Source organism: Pleurodeles waltl, chromosome 3_1 (genome assembly GCF_031143425.1).
Source record: "Pleurodeles waltl isolate 20211129_DDA chromosome 3_1, aPleWal1.hap1.20221129, whole genome shotgun sequence".
Lineage (NCBI taxonomy): Eukaryota > Metazoa > Chordata > Amphibia > Caudata > Salamandridae > Pleurodeles > Pleurodeles waltl.
This window is the reverse complement of record NC_090440.1, coordinates 227,094,775-227,108,130: the sequence shown is the minus strand read 5'-3', so window position 1 is coordinate 227,108,130 and position 13,356 is coordinate 227,094,775. Positions and strand designations below refer to the sequence as shown.

Genomic DNA, 13,356 nt, shown 5'->3' with positions numbered 1-13,356 from the left:
GTTACCTCAAGCATTGCACCCATTACTTTTTTTTAAATACTTCAGTGCTCCGTTAACAGGCCCAGTGTGCTGCTGGCTGTGGGATTGGTGGGGGTTGGGAGGTGGGCACAGTGCGGTGCTGGCTGTGGGATTGGTGGGGGTTGGGAGGTGGGCACAGTGCGGTGCTGGCTGTGGGATTGGTGGGGGTTGGGAGGTGGGCACAGTGCGGTGCTGGCTGTGGGATTGGTGGGGGTTGGGAGGTGGGCACAGTGCGGTGCTGGCTGTGGGATTGGTGGGGGTTGGGAGGTGGGCCCAGTGTGCTGCTGGCTGTGGGATTGGTGGGGGTTGGGAGGTGGGCACAGTGCGGGGCTGGCTGTGGGATTGGTGGGGGTTGGGAGGTGGGCACAGTGCGGTGCTGGCTGTGGGATTGGTGGGGGTTGGGAAGTGGGCACAGTGCGGTGCTGGCTGTGGGATTGGTGGGGGTTGGGAGGTGGGCACAGTGCGGTGCTGGCTGTGGGATTGGTGGGGGTTGGGAGGTGGGCACAGTGCGGTGCTGGCTGCGGTATGGGTGGGGGGGGGGGGCACTTTGGTTCTGGCTGTAGGCTCGGGCCCAGTGTGGTGCAGACTGCAGCACTAGAGCCACAGTGGCGCTGGCTGCAGTACTGGGCCCACAGTGGTGCAGAACTGTGCTGGCTCGGCTAGGAGCAGGCGTTATTGCTGGCTGGGGATAGAGGCCCAATTTTTTGCTGCTGCAGTCCCTCTATGTTGCTGGTGTAAATGGCCATTGCGACATTTCCACTTGATGCCAGTTGCCTACCTATTGCCAATGTTTAAAACTTACCCACAGTCCTTTGTCTCTTTGATGGAAGCCAGTAAGGCCATCTTAAACTATGCTGCTAGCACACGAGTCTTGCAGTTTTTGTAAGCAGAAAGTCATTTAGGACCTGGGATCCAGTTTTGTACGGTACTTTAGTCCTTTGCACATTTCTTGCTTTTAAACTGCAAGGCAAGGGTACGCAGAAAGCTTATTACTTCTGTGACTTGTGTTGGACCAGATAGTCCTCATTGGCAAACATACCAAGAGTGGCTGAGGTCCTGCCCAGGGAAGAATTCGTTTGTTCACAGTAATAATCATGTAACAAGACGACCATTTTCAGTGTGACTCTGCCTTGTGCGAATACCTGAATCATTTCTCTAGAAATCTGTTAGGGAAGTAGCTGTAGATTAGTTTTCCATCGACCTAGGTGATCTTTCACTGGTTCATTGTCGGTCGAGAACGGGTCATATATCAAGATTATGTACACTGCTTACAGGCAGCAGTGGGAATGTATCATCTTAGCAAGACCTTTTTCTCTTCCGTCCTATCCGGTGCAGATATTCGGAGGGCTGAGTCGGCTGGAGACCCTCCACCTGTTGGAGGGGACACCATCTTGTTGCTGGAAACAGTGTTTCCAGATTTTTTTTTTGTAACGTTAGTGTGGTCCCTTCAGAAACAGCGGTACACCTTCCTGTTATTTCTAATTGAGGGAAGTTGTGAGGAAGGTGCAACTGATTTTTATACCGTGATACTTTGTACCCTGGCAGTGTTCTCTGTGGGTGCCAGAGGTGCTACAGACAGATGAGCTCCCCACCCAGTTTCCCTTGTTTGACCTGGAACCTGTCCAATTGAATGGAAACTTTGCAGTATATCCTCTGGTTTCAGTGGAGGCTAGACTGTTCTCTGCCAAAGGGTGGGGACTGCAGGCGTAAAGTCACTGCTTAATTGTTTTTTAAAATAATTTATAAAGCTTTGTTTCCTGCGTTTTATGTCTTATAGAGAGGTATGTGACTTTAATAGGCTCTTAAAATATTGATTGGTAGATATTTAGATAGGCATTATCATAATACTCTTCAGAAACAAGCTTCTGTCTGTTAATTGCATCAAGATGCCATTAACATATTGTGTTGGTTGTACTTTAAAATGCTCGCGGGTAAAGATTGTCCTGTCTTTCTCACACCATTAGTTTTTACTCCGAGCAGTCATAAGATCACTCAAGCATTTCACTCATGGCGTGATCCCTCTAAAGAGTACAAGGATTGGTTGACTATGGAGAACCAACTGTCAAGATGTGTTTCCATGCATTTAATTGATATGGAAATCGAATTCCCTTCATCACTCACTGATATCTAAGGCTGGAGTAAGGGTTCAGTCTCATCTGTTTTCTCTTGCGCCCCGCGTGCTACCTCTTCCGAAGGAGTACTGTATATTGTTGCAGACGTTCTCTGGCACATCATAGAGTTCTGAAGTATGGGCTTGAGCTTTAATTCCACTTAAGGGAAGATCCCTGTGCATCATAGTTAACTGATTAATGTTAAATGATGACCCCCCGAGTCTATACATTTATGGCTTCCTTGGCACACTGTCTCCAGGCCATACTTGTATCAGTGTGTGGGCCTTTAGGAGCCATATGCTACTTATTCGGAAAGCATTTATTCCCAGGCTTTCTCTGCTTGGATTGCTCAGTGAGTGCTGGTCTTCATTCATGGTCGTTATTCACATCAAATGTGTCAAGTTTGAAGCATCTTTATGGAAACATTATTGGTTTTGCAAAAACAAATGATGACTATAATTCAACACTAGGCGACATCACAAAATAAAATGATGGACGGGGTTGAAACTTTGCAAACACTCAGCCCCAGTCACAGATCTGGGTTTAATCCATCGTTATTTTGTTGCCCCGTCATCCTTTTGTGTTGCTAAATGTAACACTAACCACATGGTTCGGCGTGAGAGATGCTTCTCAGAAACAGTTAATGTTCTTGTTAAGAAAAGCACTACTGAATGGTTACTTGAGAAAATCTGCATACATTTTCCATTTTAACTGCTTTAGACGAGAGAAAATTATTTTGGTAGTGTGGTGAAAAGAATCTTGAAACCTTCTGAAAAACTTTGCCAAAGTAAAGTTAAACTCGGAAACTCAGGGAAAAAATACGAGCAAGCATTTCACCCAAGTATGTCGGTAATAGAAGGTATTGCACCCCCGTATTACAAACCTTAGGGTACATTTGTTAAAGTGGTGTGTCTTGCTTGTATCTCTTGTTCGTATCTCTTGTTCGTTATAAAGCTCCTCTGATATTGAAGACTGTGGCGTTCCTCTGTGTTAACCTTTGGTGTGGACCTTTCGGTAGCACAGTATTAAATGAGGCTAAATTAAAATGAAACGGGAGTTCCTGGTTAATGCTGCGTTGTTTGCACTCCGCAGTAACTCACTGCGACTTCTTCAGGACAGACCCTTGTCCCCCCTCGACTTGAGCGTTATACTGTGACATTCAGTGTGACATTGTACTGGCAAGATATGCACTTTTTTTCCGTCTCTAAACCTTTTAAGATGATGCTTACCAAAACGATAGGTTTGAATGAGCTTCAAATAGGGCCTGCTTGAAAAATCTTAGTCTGTTCCCTGATGAGTTTAATTGTCTGCTTTGTTTCAGCTTTTCATGCCACCCTTGAATCAGGCGTGTCTCCACGTTTCTCCTAATTTTAATTTGTGCTCACTCAACTAAGGAATTAGATGTGCTCTGTGCACATTCTGAAAAAAAGTGTTTGTTGTGTGGACATGTGCCACTTTCTGCCATTGGTTTATACCGATAAGGACGCAGAAGGGCTCAAAACCTCCAGAAATATACAAACTAATTCATAATGAATGCTGGTTTGTAGGGTTTTATTTTAGGCATTGGTGAAGCTCAATTTGTTACTTTCAGCGCAATAAAACTGTTAAAAGCAAATAAGATTTTTAAAAAAGCACTGAAAAAAGGGATCCAACATAGAAAAAAATCGAATTATATTCTTTATATTTTAAATTAAAGTAAATGAAAGTGTTATAAACAATGATATCTCATTTGTAGGTTGTAGTATGTAGGTTTATTCAGCTTAGTTACAGGTAATGCCCCATCAGGAGCAGCATCCTTGCTGCTCAGCCCACTATCACCAACTGACCATTCACACAAGCCCCCCGCCCCATGGCAAAGCTTGAGAGAGAACCTTTTTTCTCTCTCAAATGCTCCAAGTAGCTACGTTTGGGTGAAAGTGGGATCTAGGACATCCTAGTGGAAGCAACATAGTGCTGCTTTCTCCTCTGAATTGGAGCAGGCAAATCTGCCAGAGATGCACCTTAGTAAGTATGTGCACTAGTACTGAATTTTATATGAAAGACACATGTTTTGAAGGATGCTGCTCAGTAGCAGACCTTATCGAAGTTGTTCAACTGCCTGCAAAACATGGTAGTGGAGGGGTTGCACTGCAAGTGGGAGTATGTCAGTGAACTGATTGAGAATGGTAGGGGCATCCTGTCAAGCACATTTTTAGGAGATTTCTGAAAATAAAAGACTATGGCGACAAAGAGTACCTGCAAACTGCTTTTAATGGAATAATAGTGCAAATTGGGAATTCTCCATCACCACCTATTTGCTAGTTTTGGTGGAGAATTGAAAACTTTGTGTGCAAATGTTAACAATTCTGCGTAGTGTTTAGGGAACGGTCAGGTTGGTGGATATGACTCCACAGGTCTGATTTTAGCGCTGGTAATGCTTGGTGCAAAAGTTTTTTTTTTTTTGGCACCACCTCCCAGTGACCTCATTCTCCATGAATTCCCTCATTTCTACTCTCCAACAGTGCCTCGTATCTATCCATAACATCTCTCTAACATGCATTTCATTTCTTTATAATGCTAATCGCAGTTCACTTACCCTCAGGTCTGCGATCTGCATGATACAAGGTCACTTCTTTGGAGCAGGCACATTAAACCTCTGCACAACTTAATGATGAGACCAAACTTGGATCACTCTCCAGCAGGAACAATAATAATCAGTTATCTTGACAAAACAGCGCCACCCCTCCAAGATCAGCTCCAGGTGCGGTTGCACTGCCCTAACGCTGGCCCTGTGATTGGACAGTTATGAATAGGACACATATCGTTGGAGATTAGTGGAATTCCAAATCATCCCCTCTTCCCCCCTTCGTATAGAGTCTTACCTTATTCCTATTCAAATAATTTTAACGTCCCTGCCTAAAGAGTCATCAGTATCCAGCTAATGTAGTTTGTGCAGAATGGGGCAGCCAAGTCAGAACACTGCAGCGCTTAGATTTTCTGAAATCCACTTTTTAGTGTGGATAGCAGAGTTATAGCTAGGATTATGGTTTGACCTTATAACAGGAGAAATGAGAAGAGTTCATAAATCCATTTTTAATATTTATTTGGGTGACTCGGGAAAAGTTGTAGTTTCAGAACACATCCTGCTCACTGGCCTATCCTGCTTTCTTAAGCAAACTATGAACATTCATGGGGCTGGTGATGGTTCCTCTATATGGCACCATCATCCGTGTACTTTTCACTGTCCCCCAGTGTTAGTGGTAGGCTATTGACACTAAACATAGTTTCTTAAAATGTTAAGTTAATAGAGATTTGTATAGCTGGTTCAGATGATGACTTTTAGCTGTTTGAGTATGTGTCAGAGAGCCTCAGTGTGACCCTTGGAGTAAAGAAAGCCAGTGTTGTTCAAAGGGAAAGTTAGAATGACTTTGTTACTGTTGATTTGTGCCCTGGGACATTAACCAAAGTTGAGTAGACGTGTGAATGTACTTGGTCACTTTGAGTACGGTAGATTGCCCTCATGAGTGAAATTAAATATTTTTTTGGGAACAAAATCATCTGCAGCTTGATGACCTTTAGACAGGCTGAACTGCTTGACACTGTTTCCTCTGCTTTCTTACTCATTCTGGCAGACAGTGAAACGTCCTGCAGCATCTGTTTGTGAATGCAAGGCAGTATGATTTGCTGGCTGGGTTCTTTCAGTTAGTTCTTTTGTTAAATTTGGTGCAGACTGTGATTCAGTCTGAATTTGAGAGATCTTTATTACTACGGTGTCTAACAGTAGATTATTAGGCTTCCTGCTGGATGAATGGTTGAACTTGGAAGGGCATGTACCCCACCTGACCAGTCCTTGCAGGCACTACATGATCATACTGGCTAAATTGCACTCTTTCCTGGAAGAAAGGGAAATGGTGACAATAGCAAGAGTATAATTTGCTCTTGACTATATTATTAAATATGTTGTTTATATGGGCAGGGAAATACATTTTGGGTAGATTGCAATGCTTCTCCAGTATTGGATCATTCATAGATTCACATGCTTGAATCATCTGTCGTTGAAGTGGGAGTTACACAGTATATTAACAGTACTATAGATCATTACCATAGGCCCTAATGGCAATGAACAGTCTCCTTCATAACATATCCATGTCCTTTATAAAAAAAAAAAAAAGAGATCAAACTTGACTTATGACCAATCAGGCAACAGTACCCTCTAGAACACTCCAAAGAGAGGCTGTTTTCCTCAGGTGTTTGAGCACAAGTGGACATTTTTATCCCTAGATATAAGGGGAGACTCTCAAGGGAGGAGGGTGGGTCACATGTCAATCTATTAAAGATACCAATTCGGAAAACTGAAGTTATAGGTATGTAACTCAGTTTCTTCTCCAGTATTGGATCTTTCATAGCTTCACATGCTTGAATCAGATTAGCAAGCAGTAAGTGGAATATTTATCTAATGTGTATTAGCGGATGGTGGGTCTTAATATGAAAATTATTGGTAAGCTGACATGCAAAATAAACATGTATACGTATACCCATGTGTAGAATCTGTAAATCTATATATCTATATATATCTATATATATCTATATATATATATATATATATATATATAAAATCATAATAAGAATAACATTAAGAACAATTCTAATCCTGAGAATAAAAATCAATCAATGAAAAAACCTATTTCAGTAATATAGATCTAGAAGCATAAACAATGGAGGCTCGCCTTACATAGTATTGCTTGACCAACTGCAGCATCAATGCATTGAGCCGATTCTAGGCAATATTGCTGTGTGCAGGAATGTACACTTCTCCCCGTTGCAGCTGATATATCTTTTTTAAAGGCACACCAGCAAAGAGGGCTGTAGATGTAGACACTGCCCTGGTTGAGTGTGCTCTGACCTTGCTCGACAACAGTCGACTAGCTTTAAAGTGACCAAACTGTATTGCAGCTGAAATCCATCTGGTTATTGTTGCTTTAGCCACTGGAGTTCCCATACACATCTGACTATAGGATACCATAGTTGAGTAGTTTTTGAACGATACATGTAAAACTTGAGGCATCTTTTGAGAGCCAAGGTATGCAGAGATCTTTCTGCCGGTGAGCTTGGATTCAGAAAGAAAGCTCTTAGAATTATAGGTTTGTTAAAATGGATATCACAAGGCACTTTAGGAACGAATCTCCGGTTTGTTCGAAGATTGACTGCGTCATTTGTGAAGTGCAAGAAAGGCTCCTGTGTCGTGAAAGTCTGAATTTCACTTACTCTTTTGGCGCTTTTAAGATCCAGGAGTATAGATACCTTCCAGTTGAGGAACTTCAGGTCAGCCTTGTGAAAATAAAGTACATCCATTATGTGGAAGATCCTGGGCACGTAGGCACTCTCAAACACTTGATCTGCCTGCAGTCCATTTATGCAAAATGTAGGGAAAAATATTTGGGCTCTAAAGAGCAATACAAACCTAACACATGATTTAATGTTTAATTTACTGAATATTCAGCTTCTGCAGTTTGAAGGCTCAGGACTTCCATCTTCTTCTGACAAACAAGAGTTATGTCAATAATGTAAAGGTTAGGAACAGACCATTGAGCATATGCATTCTCTGTGCCCTTATTTATTAGAACTTCGAAAGACATGCTTTTAACCTGTGTTACGATCCAAGCAGTATTAGAACTATATATCAAGTCTAGCTGTATGTTTTCTGTGCTCTTCCAAATGGATTAATTAGTAGCACCCTGAAAATGTATTTTGTTAATTTATAATTATCTTAAGTCAGTCAGCCAAACAAGGCTCTGAACTAGGTTTGCCATGAATATTGTTTGTGTAGCTTTTTTATTGGTTTCTTTTATTTCGAATTCCATACTATTCTTTTGTGATATTTTAAATTGTCTTATTGTTTTGTGTTGTATATTTAATTGTGAATTATTTGTTTAAATCGAAGCAAAGATTACTACTACTAGCTGCACAGTAGGTACATATGACGTTGAAAATAACCTCCCATCATAGCGTATGGCGATGCCGTCACCTTGGAAGTATTAATTTATACTTGAAGCATCATCAGATGCTGGTGGACACCGCAGACTGTAAGCGGCACATTGCCCTGTTCTGGCTTTGCTGAGAAAAGAAGCACTGAGAGAGAAATCATTGTTTTTCCACGGACTGCTGTAAATAAGCACAATGCTCTGCAGGGACTGTGGCGGACATACACGTCCAACATTTTCTGTGGGCACATTAAAAAAAACAAAAACTCGCCTTTATGTATAACCAGGAGGCTTGTTACCACCAGGCCACCCTTGTCTTATCATTGTGTTCAGTGCAAGAGAGAAGCACTGCTCCTTTTGAACTGAAGCACATAGGGCCTCAGGCAGGTACAGAACCATCAGCAGAATTCATATGAGTTCCAGAAAGCAAACATATTAGAAATCTAACAACTGCAGACATTGACTCTGTAAATAAAAACATTCGATTTGCGACAGAGCCTTGTTCCTGTAAATGAGACTCTAAAAGAGCCTGATCCTGCCAGTAAAAGTCCACCAAAGATTTTCACCTGACCATCAAAGAGATTCTCATATTGTTGTGCACAAATCGTGGTAGCTTACTTCACACAGCCTGATCTTTCATAGTAGCTGTTTCACAGACCTGCTGTTCCTAGGACAGGAATATTCCAGCCAGTAGATCTGCTTCGTATAGAGTGCTTTATGAATGTACGTGGTCGTTCAGTCCATTACAAGCATCATGACAGTGCAAATAGATCCTTCTCTATTAAGCCGGAGAAAGTGTGCCTAACACATTCTGTCCATACCTATGAAAGTAAACATGAGAATCTGTAGCTTTAGACATTTTTACGTCAGTCTGCCTATAATAGTTGCTTCTCACAGTTCTGAATAAGCACAGAGCAATCTTGTCGCTATGGTGTTCCCTTTTACAGAGCTTGGCTCTAGCAGAAAACAGATCGGTCATACACCATGGCCTTGCAAGTGGTCCTGCACTTCAGAACGTCTCATTCCAACACTCGAATTGTACCTCACATGCAGGCCTTCTGTTTCACTGTTATAGAAAACCTGCTCGTTGGCAGATGCCTAGGCCTTTTCATTTTCGTTTCTTAAGAAAATGTCTTCGATAGCACGTCATTTGAGGCCTGTGATTGCGTAATGGTCTACAAGTCCAATGAAGATTTCTCTCGAGTGGCTATGCAGTTGATTGTATAGTGTATTGTAGATGTACACTTAACTTTACACTGTGTTTTGTGAAAGCATTTCATTTCAATCATTCTCTCCTCCTCCTCCCAATGTACATACAGTAGTAAAGTATGTGACCCCATGGCTCTTATGTAAAGCACGCAGAGCTTTTCCACTAGTTTGCAGTAGTTGTGGTTTACCTGTGCGTCTCCATTCCCCTGCATGACCTCCGCGGCCTTCGCATTCAGTTCTGTTTATTTTGTTTTCCATCATGGTTTTTGTTTATTTCTTTTCTTTCTTCTTTTTTGTTTGTTTAAATCATGGTGGTGTTTGCGCTCCCTGTGTCCCAATATTTGCACGTGCCCAGATGTTGCCATCCCAACATTCCCTCCTACCTCACTGACCAGTGCCACTACTGATCATCTAGCACCTGTGCCTGCTGGACCCCTGCCATCAGCTCCCCGAGATGTTGTAGCCTCCCTTGTGTCTACCCGCTTCATCAAATTGACTTGGAGAACTCCAGCTGAGCCCCATGGAGAAAACCTCACCTACTCTGTCTTCTATGGCAAAGAAGGCATCAACAGGTAAGAACTCTGCCTTGCCTTTCTTCTCTTTTTCATGTAGTTAGTTACACTGCATTGCCCTTTGTAGAAGCGGTCATGCCCGAAAGGTATGGTCAGTAATTCAAAAAATGCATTCTGGACTCCACATACAGTTACTAATACTAAGGCAGTGGCCTGTGACTGGAAGCATTTGCAGTGTGAACTTCCCTCACCCCAAAAGTAATTCTCTTTTGGCAAAAGAGTTTGACGAACATGGAGCAGTCTGTTTCTTTCGCCAATGATATTTCTGTATTAAAAGGTCTGTAGTAAATGGAACTGCTTCACAGCTCCCTAATCCCCTTTAGCCTGTATGACCAAAATATAGTGAGTTTGCATGGACGTACAGTACCCTACTCTCTAATCGAGACAACTCCATTTACGCATAACTTAGAATCCATTGGGTAAGGGACAGAAGATGCCATAAATAACCTTTAGGGAGAGGAAGAGCGTGAGAGACCATATTTAGGTACTATGAATATGGAGAATGAACTTGACTATCATGACCAAGCTGTGACCCTGCCAAGGATAACCAATTTTGAATGACGCTCGTGAGATGACCCCTTGACCGTCAGGAAATTGCTTAAGGATGGAAGGATAGATGTAGAGTTGGAATCACTTCTTCATAAAAGCGATCCATCAAGAGTGTATTAAATGGCTAAGAGGAAGAATTTCACTTGAGAGTGGGTATGGTGACTGCTCTCGCTTTTCATCTGTTAATGTGTGTGTGTGAAAGAGCCTGGAAAAAAATGGAATGGGAATCTGGCAGGAAGCGCCTCCTTTTGTTACTTACATTTATTGAGGATACTTGTAGTAAAAGGGCATAAAATGAAAAACACTGGTCTTACTGAAGTCCTTGGAATTTACATGTACTAAGTTCACTTCATCCCACTCAGTGACTTTTTATAAATGAGTATTGAAATTGAACTGATAATTACGACTCAGTTGATATGTTGGCTATAATATGCACCCATCACTCAACTGGCTTTACAACTGAAAAAAGTGTTGGATAGGAGTGGAGGTGACGGAACCTTCCTAATAGCCCCACTGGTGATCTGACAGTAAGCAGCCAGGTTTTGAATGCTTAATTTCTGTTTTTACCCGAGAAATAGATCTTGGGTCTTGAGTACAATGATGGTATAGCTTCTGCAACTTATAATAGTACTTAAAAATAGATTGGTCACTTCAGTGCCCTACATTTTATTTGTGTCATCTCAATCCACAGTTAATTGCACTAGGCATTCTGTTGTTTTTAGCAATTAGTTCTAAATGCTTTACATGTTTTGGGATGGTGCCCTTTTCTTGGCAGTTTGATTTAGAAACAGTTTTTCAGACTTGAAGAAGCTTTAATACTTCCAAATCTAGGATACAACTGCAATAATTCTTGAGGTTGGAACAGGGTTACAGATTTACTGCATTGGCATGTGTACTGTTGGTATTGTATACAGTTCTTTCTCCTTGCACCTTGGCTTTTCTAATAATGGCTCTGTCCTTCTTTCCAATCATTTTGTTCAAAAAGAGACCGCGTGGAAAACACAAGTCATCCTGGAGAAATGCAGGTGACCATCCAGAACCTCATGCCAGAGACTGTCTACATCTTCCGTGTTGTGGCTGTGAATAGACATGGTGCAGGAGAGAGCTCCATCCCACTCAAGGTGGCAACACAGCCCGAAGGTGAGCTTGTGAACTGTATATCATCACAAATTCAACTGAAGTTGTTACACAGTGTGACATATTGTTTTTTGTCTCCATCCTGGGAGTGATAACTCCCTTACAGTTACCTACTGTGGCTAATGGGACTAATAGTGAAATACAAGAATCATTTGGATCCCTGCTATATTGACCTCACTATTTACACCTTTCCCTAAGTAAAAGTTAGCTAACTTCAATTCCATATCAGATAATGGTGCACGCTGTGTACTTGTGAATCCTAGTTAACTCTTGTAATGATGCAGCTAGTGTTCAGAAGCTGCTTTTTACCACAGAGATACTGACTTCAGAAGTTGTTCAGTGTAATCTGCATTTCTCTGTATTGCAGTTAGATAGCGTTTTAAACATATGCGTTCCTACTATGGAAGCAAAATGGGGTGTTTTAAACATTGAAAGTCATGTGCCTCAATCTTTCATATCACTGTTGTCACAGAAGCCCATAATTGGGTCCCTTCCTTCTATTCTCTAGATAAGGCAGAGTACACTTAAAATGGTTTGAATCAGTGGCCTCTTGGTGTCATAAAGGTCTTTGATGGTGCCATTCAACAGTTACTGTGCTCTCAAAACCTATTAAAAGTCCTCTCTGGCTTGACACACCACACCTCACACCCACATACCCATTTAAAATTTGGAAAAGACGAAGACCATAAATAATGTTCTCTTGTACAGGCAAAATAAAAAAAAAATACGTGGAGTATATTGACGGTTTACGAGATGCTTGCAGAGAATCAGCCATAGAACAGTAGAGTGCATGAACACCCTTTGAGTATGGAAGGGAATAACTTGAGTCACCAAGCTTCAGTAGGAAATTATTTTTTAAGTTTGAATACTGGCGGTATATAAAAAGAGACATTCACATATGATGGTTACAGCTTCCTTTAGTTAAGGTTGATGTAAGACTGGATAACATTTTGCTTTAATTGCTAAAATAGGCTATTTGAATCTGTCATGGTAATTTGAAGCTGAAGGAAGAAGCCCAACTCATTCTAAGGAGGAACGACAAGGTAGTGTAGAATCTTTAGAAGAATTGTAGACTCTTAACAGCCATGTAGGTAGCTTATTTAATAAATCAGGTTTCAGGTCTACACCACCAAAAGGCAAGTGTATTTCTGCTCAGCGTTCTTATCCAACTGTCACTGCTACCGCCACATACACTGCATGAATACTGCACATTCCAGTCTTACCACACATTCCATTCACACAACAATACCTAGTGATTCTTCAGGAAGGATATCACTTACCCTTCCTGAAATTACATAAGTGTAATTCTTCTGTGCTTCCTCCTAACCCACTCAAAATGCAACCTAGATATAATTTGTATGCACAAATACACCAGACAGATGCTATATTTGCAGTTAACAGTCTGTTACACTGTTGCGTAGGCTCTCATTATTTTAATGAGACTACTGGATTTTGAGCGGCAGAATCGCCCGCAGTGTGGGAGACTAAGTCTAACCCACTGCGGGTGACACCTGACGCTCTACTCCGGGTTTTGCTCCAGCTAACTAGCAGTGCCTCATCTCTACCCAAGGATAGGGATGACTGGGCATGACATACTTGGTTTCTCAGGGAAGCCGTGGTCACTCAGGTCTCATCCGTTTCTCTCAGTTACACTTAGTCTCATATATAAATGACGGTGGCAGATTCAGCTTCAATAATGAGTTTAATAAAAATAAAACAACTGCATATTAGATAGCAAAGCGTGAGCTGCAATAACCAGGATGACACAACATGACAGTATTAAAATTGTGATGAGAAGAG

The 13,356-nt window shown here is 41.7% G+C and overlaps 1 protein-coding gene across 12 annotated transcripts in view; it reads left to right on the top strand.

The window, feature by feature from the left end:
• The window catches only part of NEO1 (neogenin 1), a 514,543-nt gene that overhangs the window by 324,736 nt on the left and 176,451 nt on the right, over positions 1-13,356 (top strand). For 6 of the 12 annotated variants that reach the window (XM_069222245.1, XM_069222241.1, XM_069222240.1 and 3 more), the window contains exons 8-9: positions 9,714-9,870; positions 11,405-11,559. In XM_069222245.1, coding sequence (XP_069078346.1) covers positions 9,714-9,870; positions 11,405-11,559 — 312 coding nt within the window. Of the gene's footprint in view, positions 1-9,653; positions 9,871-11,404; positions 11,560-13,356 lie in introns of all 12 variants that reach the window. The other 6 variants (XM_069222244.1, XM_069222238.1, XM_069222236.1 and 3 more) reach the window with 1 other exon arrangement.